Source organism: Canis lupus, chromosome 28 (assembly GCF_011100685.1).
Source record: "Canis lupus familiaris isolate Mischka breed German Shepherd chromosome 28, alternate assembly UU_Cfam_GSD_1.0, whole genome shotgun sequence".
Taxonomy (NCBI): domain Eukaryota; kingdom Metazoa; phylum Chordata; class Mammalia; order Carnivora; family Canidae; genus Canis; species Canis lupus.
In genome coordinates, this window is record NC_049249.1 from 27,039,196 (window position 1) to 27,057,635 (window position 18,440).

The 18,440-nt window shown below is 47.3% G+C and overlaps 1 protein-coding gene across 4 annotated transcripts in view; it reads right to left on the reverse strand.

Moving 5' to 3' along the window:
- The window catches only part of GFRA1 (GDNF family receptor alpha 1), a 203,101-nt gene that overhangs the window by 32,611 nt on the left and 152,050 nt on the right, over positions 1-18,440 (reverse strand). For all 4 annotated transcript variants that reach the window (XM_038578891.1, XM_038578892.1, XM_038578889.1 and 1 more), the window contains one exon: positions 1,561-1,670. In XM_038578891.1, the coding sequence (XP_038434819.1) occupies positions 1,561-1,670 (110 nt within the window). The remainder of the gene's footprint in view (positions 1-1,560; positions 1,671-18,440) is intronic.

An 18,440-nucleotide genomic window follows, 5' to 3' on the forward strand; every position in this document is an offset into this window, starting at 1 on the left:
GAGGCACAAGCTTTGTCCTGAAAGACATTAGAACCCAATGACCAGTGTGAAGGGGAAGATCCAGACCCAAGAGGAAAATAAATTTTGGTCTGTAAAATGCATTGCTTCAACGATTTCATTCCATTACGTGATGAGTGTTTCATCATCCTAGGCATGTGATGGTTTGCCAAGCCAGAAATCCCTGGCAGCACTCTGCCTTGGCCACTCATGGAGGATTTAATGAGCACATATGCCTGGAAGGATATGGACTAAGGTGTTAATAGTATTTACATCTGGGTGTAGAGTTGTAGAGCCTTCCTACTGTCTCCTTTGGGTTTTTCTGTATTTTTTTTAACTTTTTATAATGAGCATGGCTTAATTATTTCCATTGTTCCTGTAATTCCACAGTTGATAAGTAACCCCTACTAGAGACCAACTTAAGAAAGCAAAGAGTGAATGCAAACTTGGAATACTGACTCAAGGAAGATACACCCATTGGGATATATCCACAAAAATGGTAAACGATACTGGTAAAAGATTTTGCCCAAGAGACCTTTCAACCACGGGGATGAGTGTACAGGGCCCTGTAATATCCCTGCATTATGTGCCATAGTTGACTTTCCTGAAAGCTCTTGCTGAAGACACTCTAGTGACAAAATGATTTAGTCTGTGCTGTCATTCTTGGTGGGAAGTTCTTTCTGCCTGGTGACTTGTGCGACTGTGGCAGGAACACACACCCTGGCTGAGCCATCCACTTCTGACAAGGGTGATTTCCCTCAGCCCTCCACAGCCTTCACTACATGTTTGTCTTCACACGTCAACCGTGACAGAGCCCCGCCACCGAGGCTTCTTCAGGCCCTGGGACCTGGAACACCTGCCTTTCTTCCCGCCTGCCCCTTTTATCCATGGACACAGATCTGCCTCTTTTGACTCTCCTAACTCATTGGCACCCTGGCAACTGCACTGTTGCCTCAGACGTAGAGAACCTGGTTCTTCTAAAGCCTCAGCTCTTGAGAGGCAATAACATTGTTTCTGCTATGTCTGTTCTCAGGGAAAAATTTTAGGCTAAATCACCCCCTGCACACCAGGATCTGAATTACCAAGAATATTAATGGTGAGAAGGACTCCGGTGGTTAGAGGTTTTATTTCCATTTCTGGGGAACAGCCTTTTTTTATTTCCCCAGACGGAATGACTTCCAAGTTCCTTAATTCAATGAGCTCGGGTTGACTTGCTACCCTCTCTCACAATCATGCTTCTTTCCTACTGTTGTTCTGTGTGGTCAGATCTCCACCCGGGATGCTTCCCAGGTGCTCATGCTTGTGGTCTGCCTGTGATACTGTGATACTACTACTGTGATCCTCCTCTTCCTGCCTCTGCCTCCACACATCCATGATCCTCGTGTCCCCCCCCCCCGCTTTTTTAACAGGGGAGTCCTACAGGGCTTAACATCAAAACTCCAGCACAGAGGGTTCCTGGGGGATTTTTTTCCTTTCACAGATAGTGGCAGGCTACAATGGAAAAAGGTCTGTGAGTATTTGTAAACCAGATTTCTCTCCCGTCCCGCTTCTCTCCAATCTTACCAATAAGCCCTGAGTAGGCGAGGAGGCAGTCAGCATAGTTTTCCTTTAGACAGCTGCTGGCAGACCTTGACTCAGGTTGGCAGTTGGTAAAAAAATCCGCAAGGCGAGATCTGCAACGGGAAGAAAGGGCAGGTGGTGTGCGTTCAAATACCCTAAACTTCTGGACAAATGGCAACTTTTCTTTGTTCCTTTGTTGATAGGCCTTTTTCCACACCAGAAAATATAGGAAGTATGAACTCTTAGGATGTTAGCATCGTCTCTTCTACAACCCACCCCCCACTACTGTCCTCTCTCTCCTGCAGCCCTGGCCCACCTGTGTGTCTGCTTATTTGCAGAGAAGTCTTCAGAGCCTATAACTGTAGAAATCGAGATGCTTTGAAGTTTCCATTCAATATTTATTTCTGACAGACTTATTTGCATCCTTAGGAAATATGCTTCTCTCCACACTCACCAGAGATCCACACTGGGAAAATATTTACTTTATACAGAAACATGTCCCTGGCATCAAAATAGGATCCTACAGCCCATCTGCTCCCGTAATTCCTGCTGGCTTTAAAAATACGTGAATTTGTCTTGTAAGTTATCTCTCATTCACCAGCCCAGGGGACAGAGATTGATTCCAGCCAAGTGACACTGAGAAGGAGCTCCCTCTCCAGACCAAGGGGAAAGGCAGGAGGGACAGGTGATGCTCACGCTCACTCTGGGCACTATTTCACCTTATGATTAGGCCTTCCATTGGAGGTGGTGCTTGGAGGGGCTGATCAGCTGCTGACTCTGTCTGCACTTTGGGGACCAGCCCTGGGGGCGGGGCAGTCCACCAGGAAGCCCTGAGTGGTGGTGGTGAAACTGCAGACACCCAGAGGTGGAGAGGGGCCACAGCCACGCCGGGCTGGGGAGGAAGAGGGCTCTTTGTGGCCAACTGGCTGTTTTTCAATCTGAAGAGGACATTGTTGGAGAAATCCTGAATGAGAGCGGGGCCACCTCTGAGGTCATCTCAGCAGACAACAGCTCTGCTTCTGAGTGAAGAACACAATGGACTTCAAGAGAATTTAAATTATCCAGCAATTATGGCAGACAATGGACAGTTGTCTCAGCCTTTTTCTCTTCAGCTTACCCAAATTGGCAGCCTGTTTTTACTTCCTTCCACCCAAGAAAATGTGTTTACTTAGCATGCTTTAGGTTACGAGCTTGCTTGTGTGGTGGGGCAGAGCAAGGTAGCGTGTGTGGAGATCACAGAGGTTTGTAAAAGGCCTGCAGGAAGCCCATTATGTGTCCCTTTACCACAATTGTAACTCGAAGGGAGTTAAAAGGCTTGATGAAATCGTCCGAGTTCAAGCACACTGCAAAGGCTGCAGGGTGTTTGTGAGGGACTGGTCTCTCCTTGAACCCTTTTAACCAGGGGTATCTGAGCCTCCCTCTCTGTGCCGATCTGGACACCCTTATGTGTGTGCATCACTGTCCGTCCCCAGGGCAGATGCTGGAGCTCGGCTTTATTTTCTTTGCACGGCACCTGACAGCCTCAGAGAGGTCCCTTCCTACCGCTTCCCAAGCAGGGCCATGTGGCTTGGCAAAATCCTCCAAATGAGACTCGTGCGTGTGCCTCTGTGCGCCTGGATCTCCCACAGCCTAAGCCTAGTCGGTGTTTTCTGACTCTAATTGAACATACTGAAGGGCATAAAACCTGGCCATTTTCTGTAGCCTGGTTGGAGGATTTATGTTTCCAAAGGAAATCCCTAAAGGTGGCTCAGGCTTACTCAACTGGCTCCAATGGCAGCGGAGCTTGGAACAAGTGTTAATTTCAGAAGAATTTTCCCGGTCGTGAAAGTTAATGATCTAGTGCTGTTGGGCTTCTAACTTTGCAAAGGCCAACCGTGGTCCAGGCAGCTGGGTTCCAGTTCTGCACACAACCTGAGCAGCTCCCCGACATGGCAGCCCTGCACTCCCAGCCTGTCCCCCGGAGATGGACAAAAGGTCGCTTTGTCTCCAAGTCCCTGTTTCTTGTAGTCTCTCAAGCAGGCTATTAACTGAATGGCGCTGTGGTGCGGATTACTATCCTTCAGTGCGAGGCTAATGCCACCAGACTCATTTTGCTTAACAACCTCAGAATTGACTCACAATTGGACTTTGGAATGAAAGGCTAATTGAGTCAGTCTGCTGCAGAGAGTATAATCCTGATTGGGAGGATAAAACCAGATACACTGCTCTGAGCAGAACTCCAGACAGGCTGGTTTGCAAGAGAAGATTGTCAGCTCAGATCCCGGTCCTAAGATGCACACAGCCAGTGGACACAAAGAGTTTCGAAATAATGCTGAGCACATGGGGCATTGCCAAAACACTAACATTTGCATGTTTGTTTTTCCACATTTGACTCACCTCCCACTGACATTTCTACTTGGAGACAGGACAGTAACTTCAGAGCACTCACATTTTACAGATCGAAAAAGTGAAGTAGGACGAAGTTTACAGAGTGTGTGCTGGAACCAGCTCATTACCAGCTGCCTCATCCATTTTCAGGGACTTTGCAAGTTGGTTAACATCATCGTGGTGACTTGAAAGTAACCTTGGTGAGAGTATTCATAGCAAGATGATCAGGTAACAGGACAAATCAGGGCTTGGTGTTGTTCTTGGATAACCAGCTGTTACTAGGTCTGGGTATAACCCCATTTAGGGGCCAGGATGATGTATTCAATCCTACTGATAAAACACAAGTCATGGCTTGGGAGTGAAGTCCCAGCCTTTCCAGTCTGGCTTCCTCTCCATACCCAGGCACCTTTGGACCAAATTAAATGGTGAAGGACCGTTTAATCTTCAGGATTTAGGACCTCCCAAAGAAAAGAATAATCAGTTCTCAAACACCCCTTCCTTCCTAACATCTTCTCTTAAGGGACATGGTCCTCTGAAATCTCTATTTAAAGCAACATATTCAAATGGTCACATGTATCCAGAATAAAGCTGCTGAATCCTTGTGGGTTCCATAGTTCCATGGTCTGAATGATGTGTCAAGTGCCTGAGATGCAATGATAAATTCCCTGTCTCTGAACTCAAATAACGCATGGAGAGAAACAAGGAAAAAGTTCATCATAATACTGTGGCTAGTTCTTGATAAAAGGCAAAAAGGCTGCTAATAAAAATGATCGCTAACCTGAATGAAGTATCTTGACTTTATTTTTTTTTCCTGACAACTCTTAATAAGGTAGAGATGATTATTTTCTTACCTGAATTTCATAAAGGAAGAAATCACAGCTTAGCAAGTTAAGACTAGAGTAAAATAGTGAATAGTAGGAGCAGGATGTGACACCACACATTCTGATGCCGTAACTTAAGCTTTTAACCCTCCATGGCTACAGATGTTCATTTCAAAGAGGCCACGATTTGGGGACTGAGAATCACAGGATGGCTCGGGTCTGTCAGGCAAACCCTGTGGAGGGGGTATCCCAGGGAAGCATGAGGACTTTACATGCTCGGAGAACTCCCAGGGTAACGATAATGGAATGTCTGTATATGCCAGAGACTGATTTAAGGGCTTGACAAGTATGCACACTTAAGTTGTTTCTAGCTAATTCATTATGCAAAACACATTTAATTCTCACATCAATCCTTAGTAGGTGTTACTGTCAGCCCCATTTTGCAGATGAGGAAGCTGAGGCAAAGACAGTTTATTTAAGTGAATTCCCTCCAGTTTGCAGAGCTCCCTGGTGGAGCTGGAGCACTACCACACTCAATCTGACTCCAGAGCTGGAAATCATTTGCAACCGCTACACTTAACGCATGCATCACCCAGAAAATTGTTGGTTGCTCACTGGGGATGGCTGAGCCACAGGATGCAAATGGTGAGTGACGGGTGATGATGCTGGCAAGGATGTGAAGAGCCTTGAATGACCTAAGAGTTTGGATCTTATCCTACAAAGCACTGGGAACCACTGAAAGTTTTTAAACAGAGAAGTAACATGATCAGATTTGCATATTAGGAAGAATTTTGAGTCTCTCAGTTGTCTGGCAAAGATTTGCTGGAAACCTACCCTGTGCCCTCACTGGTCTAGCAGCAGTGGGGAGGCAGGACACTGGCCAGTGGCGGGAGAGACAGTCACTTAGGAGACTGCAGCCAGTGGGGAGCAACTGGGGAGATCTCTGAAGGCCTAAAGGAATGGAAGAAAGGAGGACGCACCGAGGGGCAGGTTTCATTAGGAATAGAAGTCAAGACTATAGAAAGGAGGAGCAAAATCAAGGCGCAGACAGCTCAGCACATGGTGGTGCTGGGGGTAGGGGGGAACACAGGGGAGGACAGGCCTACAAGGAAGACGTGCTGTGCTCAATTCACCCACACCGTGGGATGCAAATGTCTTGCTGGTGGTTCCAGCCTAAGATCTTCACCTGTCCCATTGCCAACCACGGCCCGAGAACCTGCTACCCAAACCCCGCTGCCGCCCCCAGCATCCCAGGACAGCCTTGCTGCACATACTTCCCCTGCCCACCCTGGATTAAGAGTCGTGTTGTAACCTGTTTCACTGGCTCCCCTGCCTGGGCTGCACTGATCCAAACACAAAAGCTTAAATGTCCAGTGTGGGATTAACAAAGGAATTCCACAATTGGATTTCTTCTGGAGACATGAAATCTCCATGACTACAAGCAGTGATGAACCTGATTGTTTTTCTCTGAGTAAATGAAAAGGAAATGAATAGGCGCTAATGTAGAAATGTATCTCCCTCTGAAAGAAAATCTTCACCCTGAGAAAGGAGGAAGACACCGGTAAATGCCAAGTTAGCCTCAGGAAATCTGCTAAAGAGAAAACAGTGGTTTCTGCAGAAAGTATCATATAAAAGGGAGCATGCTGCTAACTGGAAATAGAAAAATGATTATAACGATAAAATCCAGGAGAGAGTCTTCTCAAACAGCAGATGGTCTTTTGACAGTGGGGGAAAATCATTTACCTACATTTTCTGAAGCATTTTTAGGAAAACAGTGTTATGGCAAATGGTTAAAAAAAAAAACATATGAGTAATGCCCAGTTTAACTCATCCTGGATCATCTTATTCTTTTAAATGTTTTTTTTTTTTTTTCCCCCAGGCTGAATCCCATCCTTGGACACAAGCCGTGTGGTTGGTGCAACTGAGGTCTGGACTAGGAATTGTGAGGTCTTGAATGAGGTCCAAGCTCTGGCACAGGCTACCCAGAACTCCCACAGATGTTGCCGAACCACTTAGCTCTCGGATTTCCCTTCCACTTCAGTAACACAATCTATGGGACACTTGAAGATACTTGGGAAAAAAAAGAACACTTGTTTTCAAAACGTTATTGTTGCTCTCACCCGTTTTGCCATTACTTAGTGTCTAGGCGTTGGGTTTCCTCTGAGCACAGGGACTCAGGCTTTTCTAGGGAAGCCTCTCATCTCACACACAAGAGAGCTAAAGGCCAAAAAAGTTAAGCTCCTGCTCTGAGTCACACAGTGGGTGGTGGCAGGCGGCAGGTGGAAGCCCTGCAAGGGGAAAAGGCAGGGGGTGCTGGACTTTAAGCTTCCAGGGATATCATTTAAGTCATCGAGTGTAGAACTGTTCCCCTCGCCTCCCCCCATTGGCCCAGAACTGCTCGTCAGAGCCTCCTCCCTAATGATGTTTCCCTGATTATATGGCCTCCATGGGCTCTAGGAATGGCATGTGGGGGAACAGCAGGGATCAAGGATGCAGACAAAATGCTTCATCTGAGGGCAGTGAGTCTACCCATGAATTACGCTTCCCTTTATTACGGGGCTTTTGGGGATGGCATCAGTGTCCAAGCAGAACCGCAGAACTTGACTGACCGGTAAAAACCCAGAACCTTGGGACAGGATCCCTTTATTCATCTGTTCATGTAAAAAATGACTAGCATTTTTTTCTGACCCCAGTGTGAACATCAGGGCTTTAAAGTCTCGGTTTTCAATGCAAGCCATTTCGTGTCTGAAGGTTTTCTTTGTTAGAGGAAACAAAGCATGTCAGGCCTCAGAGGGACCTGCACCTGTTTCCACTCCCAGCTCCACTTTTTTTTATGCTCTCACACCTTAGCAAACTAGTTCACTTCTCCAGCTCCCCATTTCTTCACCTGGAAAATGGGGCGAATGCCATCCACAGTGGCTTTACGTGGCTGCAGTGAGAACTCACTCACAGTTAAATAAAGCACCTCACCCAGAACCCAGAATACATGTTGCCCAATACATTTTTTTTTTCCCAATACATTTTTCACTTCCCATCCGTTCTCTTTTTTTGGCTCCCCAATTCCTGGTCCATTCCAACATTAAGCCCTTGCAGTAGAGAACCACAGCAAGCTAGACACAGGGAGATGCACATCCTAGCCTGTCTTCTGCTGGCCCTTGTATCACATACTTAGTCTACATCTGTGTAGCGACTCTGACCAAAACAAATTTGAGAAGTCTGAAGCCAGGAATCCTGTGGTGTTACTTAATACTTCTCTGTCATATGAGCTCATAGAATAAAGGCATTTTAAGAAAAGCTACTTTTCCCCCTGGGGTTGAGGGGGAAATACATATTTTTTAAATGACTAAATATCAGAGAGTTTGTTAAGACTGCTAATCTCTTATGCAGAATAAAAATAATTTGAAAAACATGCTGCTAATATTAGAGCCGGGATGACAAAGCAAGAGTTCTGGAATGGTGATTTTCTGGTATGATGACACAAAACAGATTTTTCTCATTCTGTATTTAGAAAGTTACCTTAGCCCTTCTTCCCCAGCAGCCCATAGGAGAGCACATCTGGAAAGCATCCTCTCACTAATCAGAGCCTATATTAACGACATTTTGCAGAGGGGTTTTCTTGCCTTGCTCTTCCCCACTTTGTGCTGTACACATGGGTCTGCTAGAGCAAAAGCCCAGCATGTTGTCTGGGGGACAAGCTGCAGAGCTGGAGGGCTCAGGCCACCCTTCAGAGAGCCAGGGTCTTCCCCGGGCCAGAGAGTGACTGTGGCTATTCTGGAGCAAAAGACTTGGAGCAAGTTCACACACCGGGACACAAATACCCAAAGCTCTGCACATCTAGAGCTTCTCAGCCCCTTCTCAAACCCCTCAGGAGTGGGTTTGCACTCCTGGTGGGATGATTAAAGCCTCAGCCAATTAATGCACTTCTCACTGACTTAGCCAAACTGCAGCCCCACGTTTTTGGAAGAGAGTACTAGGAGAGTCCAAGAAGCCTTCCCAAATGCCTCTGTTTCCTGGGACAGTACGGTCCCTGTGGCCAAGCAGAGATTTGGCCTATTCCTCCCAAATCCCTGCTCACCTTCATCCCGATACTTGGGAGGCCACAACCCATTTAACCCATGCCCCTCTTATCACTCACCCTGGAGAACCCTGGTCACAGTGGCTTATCCAGCTCCCCAATAACTCCTGGCCCAGCATGAGGGTCCCAGGAGGCTACAGTCACTGCCTTCTGGGCTTGAGCCACAGTGCTGTGACCAAGTCCCACTGAAGAAGGGCTTTAGGAAATGCAGATGGAGTCACACATGGTTTTAATCCATGTGTCCTGCTTGGGGTGTCTCTCCAGGGTGAGGGTTCAGTGTAACATGCCACAGGGCAGAGGTGCAATGTTTCCTTAGCCTTTTCTATTACATCAAGCAGCAGCAGCAGCCCCCTGAAGGGCGTCCAGGTCGGCATCTGATCCATTTGGGCATCCCTCATGAAGCCACCTTGCATAAGCACTGACAGCTGTCAATCAACAGCTGCAGAGTGGCTGACAGTGGCTGACAGCTAATCTCTACGTGGCAAATTTGAAAAGCAAGCTATGGCAGTTGGCAAGGGAATCCATTCCAATGGTGAAGGGGCTCTTGGCAGCCTGGGATCAGATGCCCCAGAGCTGCCCTCCAGCCAGGACTCCTCCCTTCACGGCCCTCACCAATCTCTCTACTGCACACACCGATGGTCACAGGATAAGCAGCCTCTAAGTCATAATAGGGCACAGAAACCCTGCAAACTGTCCTAAGCTACACTGCCAAGTCAAATAAAGTTGTTCTGTATTATCCATGCTACGAAACGTCCTTCAGTGCAGAAAACTTAGCTTTGACACTACTTGTTTTTTTATGGGAAGAAATTGAGGGAAAAAATAAATTTGAGGTTTTCTGGGTGATTAAATTATCATAAAGCTTTCAGATATCCAATAGCTGTCTGTGACAAATAAGCTTTTTAAGAGTCAAGCTTATCCAATAGGTCTTTTGTATTTCTGCAGGGAAACTTTAGTAATCATTTTTTTGACTTTTGGCCACGAGGAAAAACAGAAATCTAGACGCTCAACCAATCTTTCACCAGTAGAACCATACCTTGAAACTCTAGACCAACACAGTGTGAATTCACTTTGTAAAATTCTGCAGGCACTTCCATCTTCAGGAGTGAATTACAGCAGTCACCTTACATTCTTCCAGGGATCTAAGAAGCTCCAAGTCAACTGCTTAGGAACCCTGGGGCAGCAAAGTTCAGCTACCCTGGTTTCACTGAATTATTTATGTCCACTCTCACTTCAGAAAGATTTTTGAGATGCATTCAGATGTAGCTTTGATGCAACAGCATAAATGTAAAAATGAGTGAAGGTATTTGGGGCCGTTGAAAGATCAGATAGAGGCAGCGGTACAGCTACTACAAAATGCACATATACCCTTGGCTAGATGAAAGCTACGTATTTGGCTCTGTACTTTCTAGCAAGGAGCAGGACTAAACTAGTTCTACGATTCATGATCTAGCAAAAATTACAAACGTAGCTCAGCAGAAACACTACAGTTGGCAGAATAAGATGTCTACACTCTACCCTCATCAGCTCTGGAGCTGTGGACTATGTTACCTGACATGGTGAAAAGGACTTTGAATGTGAGATTATAGTCTTAGATCTTGAGGCGAGCAGAGCGTCCTGGATCATGCAGGTGGGCTCAATGTAATCACAGGATCTTTAAAACAGGAAGAAGGCAGATGAGAGGATCAGATGCCACGTGCAAAAGACTGAATCAGGTTTTGCTGATTATGTGGGGGCAGGGACCAGGAACCAAGAAATGTGTGTGGGCCAAAAGTCAAGGACATGGATTCACCCCTAGAGCCTCCAAAAGGAACTCAGTCCTGCGGGTGCTTAGATTTCAGCCCCATGAGATCTGTGTATGACTTCTGGTCATTCTGGAAATATAAGAGTATAAATTTGTGTCAAAGCCACCATGTTTGCAGTCATCTACCACAACAGCAAAAGAAAACTCAAACACTACTAAAAATCAGCATACAGTAGAGGTTTTGAACGTAGAATTTAAAAATGGACCAGGACTTCGATTGCAATTCAGCCACTTGCTAAAACATGGGATTTGGGGCAAGCACCTTAGCATCTCTGAAGCTTGATTTACTCTAGTTGGATGCTAGTAAGTCCTTCAAAGTGCTCCTGGAGGACCAGTGTGCCAGGCACCTAGCACCTGTGTATGACCTCCAGATTCCTAGATGACAGGACTCGTCAGCCCTGTGTCTTCTGTTTTGCTCTGGACCAGCCCTGGAGGTCCTCTCTGATCCTGAGACCTCTATGAAGCCTTAGGGTAGAGACAGTCAAACTGATACCTTTCTTAGAACTCTTCTGCTAATAATTTGGTGTATGAAATGCTTTGTCCTGAGATCACTAATCCATCTGTCCAAGGTCTATATGTGCTCAATACCCTCATGATTAACATCAGGCTTAATCCTACCATTATGACCAAAGAGCAATGTCTTGGAGTCCTTCACATCTTCTAGCAGATAAATGTGTTTTATAGGCCAATGGAATCACACTCCCAGAAACAAGTCAAGGCAATTCCACAGGTCACTACATGTGGTCCCCATATGTGGCCCTCTGCTGAGCCGGCTAGCATCAAGCCTGTAGCAATTTAAGGAGGGGCCGCTGTCTGTCCCTTCAGAAAGAAGTGTTGCATCATGATGTTTGTAGCTAGAGAAACTAAACTCTAATTACTTCAGAGAAACACAGGTAAATTCTAGAAATTATCCCAAATGCTGCCTGGCCTCCTTCAGTCAATTCAGTCAAACCTTGCTTCTTTGGGGATTCCCAGAAGATGAGAAATTGAAATTACACAGGTTCTCTTGACTTTAATAATTTGCAAAATTCCTCCCTTTGCCCTTACCCCCAAAGGACAAGCGCTAAATACCTCTGTGGTACCTGAGCCCCAAGCTTCAAGCTCTGCTCAGCAGAATGTTAATTTACCTTCCACACATTAAAGGAGCCTAGCTTCTGCTTGCCCGGAGAGGGGGTGGGGAAAGAACGTAAACAGATGTCTGAATGGCTAACAGCCTACACTTGCACAAACAGACTTTAAGCAGAAACATATGAAAATAAGATTTCCTATTAATCTTTAATAGGGTTGCAGACTTCCTAAGGAAAATTATGTTCAATAGTAAATATACACTAGGTCGTTTCTCTTCTAGGCAAGTTGTTTTAAGGTCAACAGAGACTTTGAGCTCAGCAAACAACTAGTCCCTAATATCTTCTTCCCTGGATGGGCCAATGCTCAGGAGACAGGGAATTGTGGTGTTATACGTCAAAAGAATAAATCACTTATTCCACTGCTATCAGATAATTCCCCTTTTTTCAGAATATCCACAACTCTCCTTGGTTATCCATTCTCACATTGAATATCCTCTTGTCAGCAGTGTGCTCTGCCCCCACAGTCCCGGCCCCATTTTCTATATTTTTCTCTAAAGCTCTCAGCCCAGTTTAAAACAACACTTCTAAAAAAATAAATAAATAAAAAATAAAAAAAAATACAACAACACTTCTGGGATCCCCAGGTGGCTCAGTGGTTTAGCGCCTGCCTTTGGCCCAGAGCACAATCCTGGAGACCTGGGATCGAGTCCCATGTCAGGCTCCCGGCATGGAGCCTGCTTCTCCCTCCTCCTGTGTCTCTGCCTCTCTCTCTCTCTCTCTCTCTCTCTAACACAAATAAATACATTTAAAATAAAATAAAACAACACTTCTGCCCAACCAGGGGAGCTTAAGGCTTTTTGTGCTCTACTCTCAATGCTCCCAAGGTCTCCTGGGGGGCCTCCAGCCAAGCTCTGCCTACTGGCTCTGAGCCCCAAGGAGGGCGCTCACTTAGGCCTTCCTGCCCACATCTCTCCTACACTTCCTCACTTTGTTAATAGTCTCACCACCTCCACCATGAGAAGCTGAGCCCTTAGGCCTGTGTCTCACATAGAGTAGATATTTGGTAAATACGTCCTGAATGAATACGGGAATGAATGAATAAATGAATGAACCCAAGTGCCGCACACTATGGCTCTGATCACCTAGAGACTGATATTCATCATGGACATCTTGGTGTTCTGGTTTCAGCGCAGAACAGGAGAGGAGAAGCCTCAGCCCACATCTAACTTCTCCAGCACGGTACTAACAACAACTGCATTTACTCAGAGCCAGTCACTGTGTGAGATGCTTCGCCAGCCTGTGTCACTGAACACATAACAGCCCAACCGCCCGGGTCGGCCTTACTTTACAGTGGAGGACACCGAGGTCCAGAAAGGTCAATATCCAGCCAAAGTCATGGAGCTGGTAAGAGAGCCAAACTTTCAAAAGAAAACCACAGGTTCTCCAGTTCATCCTCACCCTCACAACACTGATAGGAGAATGAATATTCAACTTTTAAATTTTAGTTCTTGGACTTTTGCTGCCATTATGATGTGAATTGTGTGCTTGAGAGGCTGAAATCTGATTTAAGTGGATGTAAGTAATATTTACTAGGTCCAATAAAGTGTAATGACAGGAGGAGTGGGCATTCTTTTTGTTTAATAGTGCTTGCAGTCTAAAAACATTAAAACATAGTATCTGTTGTTACTGTTCAGTAAGGCTGAATGCAATCCCATGACACAGCTATGTGAAGAAGTCCCTTGGCCCCAGATTTCCCTCGCTGAGCACCGCTCCCCACCCCTGACTGTGTATACAGTCTCCCCAGAGGATGCGGCCGAAGTCAAGAAATGAGGGGAACAAAAAGTGGGGCTTCCCAGGCCTGCAGGGAGAAGTCAGCAGCCTCCCCAACCAGCCCTCTCCTGACTGCAGGTAACACTCCTGAGGCTGGAGACAGGGAGGCACCTGGCAGGAGCTGGCCTGGCTGGGACCATCTCTTTGGATGCCTTGATGGAAGAGCAGACATGTGTGTGGACCCTTCTCGGAGCTTGTGGGTGTGGGGGCACCGTGGGAAAAGGACAGGAGCCCTGAAGTCAGACTGCTACCTCTGCTGCTGTGTTTCATTTTTGCATCTCCCTCTGTATAAAAGGCAGATACGCTGACAGGACCTCTTCCATAGGGCTGTGGGGAGGATGGAGGCCCGGAACCCGGGGCCTGGGCACAGAATAGGGCTGGATGTGAATGTTACTGTTATACACTAAAGGTGCTTGCAGTGCTGGCTCCTTCTCTCCCACCACAGGCCTGTGATGCAGGTAATGGGGCAGGTGTCTCTCCTCCTTCTCACGACAGGGCAGGTATAGAGGAATTAAGTGGATTATCAGGATCCTCAGCCAGGGAGGGCCAGACCATGCATGGAAACAGGACTTTTCCTGGGTTCTGAAGCCACCTGAGGCCAGCACACCTGCCCCCTGTGGACAAGGAACACTTAGCCTAGCTCCCTCAAGAGGACACTCTCCCATGTGGGTTGGAACAGAATCTGGTGGACAGGCAGTACTTGGTGGCACCTGTACACCCAAAAAACACCCAGGAAACACCCTTTCTGCTTTCTCTCAGCCTGGTGATGCTCGCAAGGCCTGAGTTTTTCAGGGTGACTCCTAAGGGTGCATCAGCATCTGGGTGCATCAGCATCCAGGTGCCTGGTGCCCAGAGTGCTCATCTTCAACTTTGTGGTCCAGCCCCAGCCAGCACAATGCCTGGCACAGACCGCGCCTGCCTTCCACAAGGCACCAACCTTCCAATGACCACAGTCACTACACGCCTTCAATGCAAGACATCGTGTGTGAGGTGATGGCTGTGGTGAGATAGGGTCAAAGACAGATACGGTTCCTCTGGGATATGGTATCTGGCCTCCCATCACCTATATCCACCACTTTCCCTCTCTTATGATCAGCAGTGAGTTAGGGGTGAGACAGCACTAGGGGTGAGACCACAGTACTGCACTTGGTGGCTCAAAGAGACCTTGGCCCATGCAATCATAGCACTTCTGAATCTCAAACATGTGTTGTGTTTGAGTAACCCGCATTACGAGTCATCACTATAGGTGCTGCCCATTCACATTCCCTCCTGACAACCACAGAGGCGTCCATGTATGTCAGCTTTCCTCATTTGAATAGTTCAGGTCAAAGATTGATCCAAAGGTCATTTTGGAAGGATTTCTTTTCAAAGGTTTGCCTTGAAACCTTCTCTGTTTTACTTTGTATTTTTCAAGCAAAACTCAGCCAAGGAATTCTAATCTCTGGCCAAGCTCGGGCCTACGGACAACACACCATCTATGACTCCTCCAATGGAGGCAAGTCTCCCTTTGCAGGGGGGCTGCTCAGGTAGTAATTTACTAGATACATGGTAGGCATTTCTCAGTATCCTTGGTTTCTGAGGCACTAGCACCCAGGTGGGTATCAGAACCTTTCACAGCCCATCCCCACAGCCTTCCAGTTAGAGCCAGACATGAGTGCAGCACAGAAACTTTGAAGTGTTCTCCCTGTCCTGCTACTACCACCATGGCACTGGCAGCCCTCGCCCCAGCCACAACATGCCATCCTCTCCCACGTCCCCTTCTCAGTGCCCCACAGGTCCAGTCTGGCTGTCTGCTCCTTGTCATTCCCAGCTTTGCAGACCCCTCTGAGAGCAGGGTAAGCCCATCAGCCAATGTCATTTGGTCAACAATCTCGCAGCTCTCTGGTCAAGTGTAGACTCCAGCAGCACCAAGAGGAATGCTCTAGAAATGCAAATGACCAAGCCCCACCCCCAGGCCTCATGAATCAGAAACTGATCCCAGTGCCGACTGACATTAGAGAAATGCTGCTATAGAGCAATGGTACCTGGGAGAAGTCCCTGAGTCCAACTCTCTTCCCTCTGCTGGTCACATTCACTTTGTTCTCTGGCCTTCTGGGTCCCTCCAAGCACCTGGCACTCCGGTCCTGCTGAGCCAGTGAATGAACCAACGACCAACCAGGAAGCAAGGCAAAAAGCACATTTTCTCAAGCCATATACCTTATTTTTAGCTAAATGCTTTAACTTGAATTTTTGAACCTGGAGCGTGGAAGAGGTATTTCCCATCTGCTTTTGTCTATTTCCAGAAAAAGCTTTTCTAGCAGGACAGCATCAAGATCCTTTGCTGGAGTGAATATTCTTGGAGAGAGGGCTTTCTCTCTCCCCAGACCTCCGTTCTAAGAAGTTCAAAGCTGTCAGATGGAGCCAGCCAAGCTCTCCAGTAGGAATTTCAACTGCTGAGTGCTCATTAAAAAAACCCTCAAACTTCCGGATTCCTGCCATTTGTAACTCTAAGAGGTTTCCTGTCATTAAAATCCTTTAGCTCTCATCATGGCAAATGATCACCTGAGATGGCTCACATCGAGGTGTGTCACCCCACCCAGCATTCCAAGGAGCAGAGGCTTACCTGTGACAAGAGCTCCGACCTAAGAGAAAAGTGCCACTGAGTCTTCTAGACACAGGCGGATTTAGCACATCAGCCTAGAGTCCTCCCTGACTGAGCAGAACGTGACACTGAACTCTTCGGCATGCCAGAACAGAGAAGGAAGGGCTGTCTGCGAAGGTGCTGCCCGTCAGGAGGGCATCTCTTGGAGCAAGAGACCAAGCTGGGCCGGGCATGCCAGCCTGCCACACGGCCCCAGAGTGATGGCTGATGGGAATCAGCAGTTCTGTAGGTACCAGTATCATTTCCCCTGGAAGGGCTCTGGCACTGGGCTCACCCTCAGCCCCACCCCCCCACCCAACCCTCCAGCCCCAACCTCACCATTCTGACCTGCTGATGCTGAACAGGTTGGGTACAGGGCGGTCACACACTCAGAATGTCTTAGTTTAAGGATGCTGTGGGAACGTTTGTGCACACACACGTGTTCCAGCCCAACACTCTTCTCCTCCTCCTATTGCAGCAGCTGTCAAAGAGAGGCCCAGGGACCCTGGCAATCTCAGAGAGCCTTTTAGGGTCCCTGGGGTCAAAGCTGTTTTCTTATCCATACTATTTTTATTTACCTTTCTGTCTCCTATGTTCTCACAAGAGGACCCTGCTTTTCCAGAAGCCACACGATGGGGGATGGAGATATAAGACTCCAGGTGTCTTGCAGGCAGACACTACTAGATTAGCGAAGTATACAACAGTGCCATACTTCTCCCTACATTTTTTTTGTTTTATAAATGCAGTAACTTTTAATAAAAATGTTATTTACAGTAATGTAATGGGCTTCTTGGTGTCATTTTTAAATGAAGTACTAAATATGTAAACCTTTCTTCAGCTTTGATTCTCTCTCTCTCTCTCTCTGTCTCTCTCTCTCTCTATATATATATATATATAGCGTCGATAGATTTATCCCACACACACACAAACCCCCTTGGGATTCTCAGTAAGTTTAAGAGTGTAAAGGAGTCTTGAAACCAAAAAGTCTGAAAACCACCATTTTCACGAGAAGTGAAATATGTTTGGTGAGAGGCACTTAAGCCCTCTCTTGACGAGATCCAAAGGTCTCTTGTTTAAAATTTTTGTTTTCAAAGGGATAAATCACGGAAACAGAGTCACCTCAGGTGTCCAACTCCACACACGCTGAGCGTCTTAGGAAATTTATGGGGGTGGTTTGCAAGAGGTGCACACTTAGCACCAGAAGCAGGTGCACAGAACCTGGGCTCTGTTGCCGACCGGGCCCTCTGGGCTCTCGTTCCAGCAGCTCCCCCGGGCGACCTCCTCATCCCGGAAACAGGGCAGGGGATAGTGACAGCCCCGCTTCAGGGGTTGCGGTGACAGCACTCGGCACGGTGCCTGGTGCACAGTAAATGTCACACAAATGCTGCTCTCCTCGTCATCATCCTCATCATTGTCACCATCATCCACACAGGCCTGTCATGATGTCTCTGGCTCTGCAGATTCTGGGTTCCTGAGTCCTGCACCACGAGCCACGCTGCCCCCGGTTGTGGCTGGCTTCCTAATGGGCTGGCAGGATGATTCACAGCACAGAACCGCCCAGAGGCCAGGAGGGATCAGTCTCAATGATACTGAGTCAATCCCTGCCCTTTGCTGGATCCCTCACATCACTGACTCAGACCCATGCACCTCTAAGAACCCTTTATTCACGGGAACTCGGGGTCACTGAAGCCGCACGTGCCCCCCTAGAGGCTGCCAGCGGTCCCCCCACTGCCTATTCAGTTTCAACAATAGTGAATCCAGCGCTTCGGGCCCAACAATCTCGTGGCCACCTCCGTTCGTGTCTCACTGTGTATCTTTGTATGTCAATAATTGTCTATTCTGGACAGGAATGTTCTTGAGATGACACATGCTCCAAACACCTCTGGACTTTGCCTACCCCCGCCTCTGCCCCTCACTTTCCCCTAGCAGGGTAACACTGGAAAGATGGTGATGTGTAAAGCTTAGCAACATCATCTCACATCACGGCGTTGACATTTCCACACGCTGCTTAATGCTGTGGGTGCACAGAAGTGTAAAGCAGTACGAATCTACCCCCTCCACCCACCAAGCCTACTTTAAAGGTCTCTGCCTGCTATTGGGGGAGGGGTATGCTACATTTGGGACTTCAGCTTTTTTCGTCCTCTATGATTACAACTTCCGGAAAGAGCATGGGACATAGTTACTGAGTGTTTGCAGAGTTAGGTGGCAGGCACCGAGCTGATGCATTTGCGTAGATATCTCCTTTAGTCCTTAGAGCTGCCCTGTGATGATGGAATCACCCCCGTCCTTTACAGACGCCAGA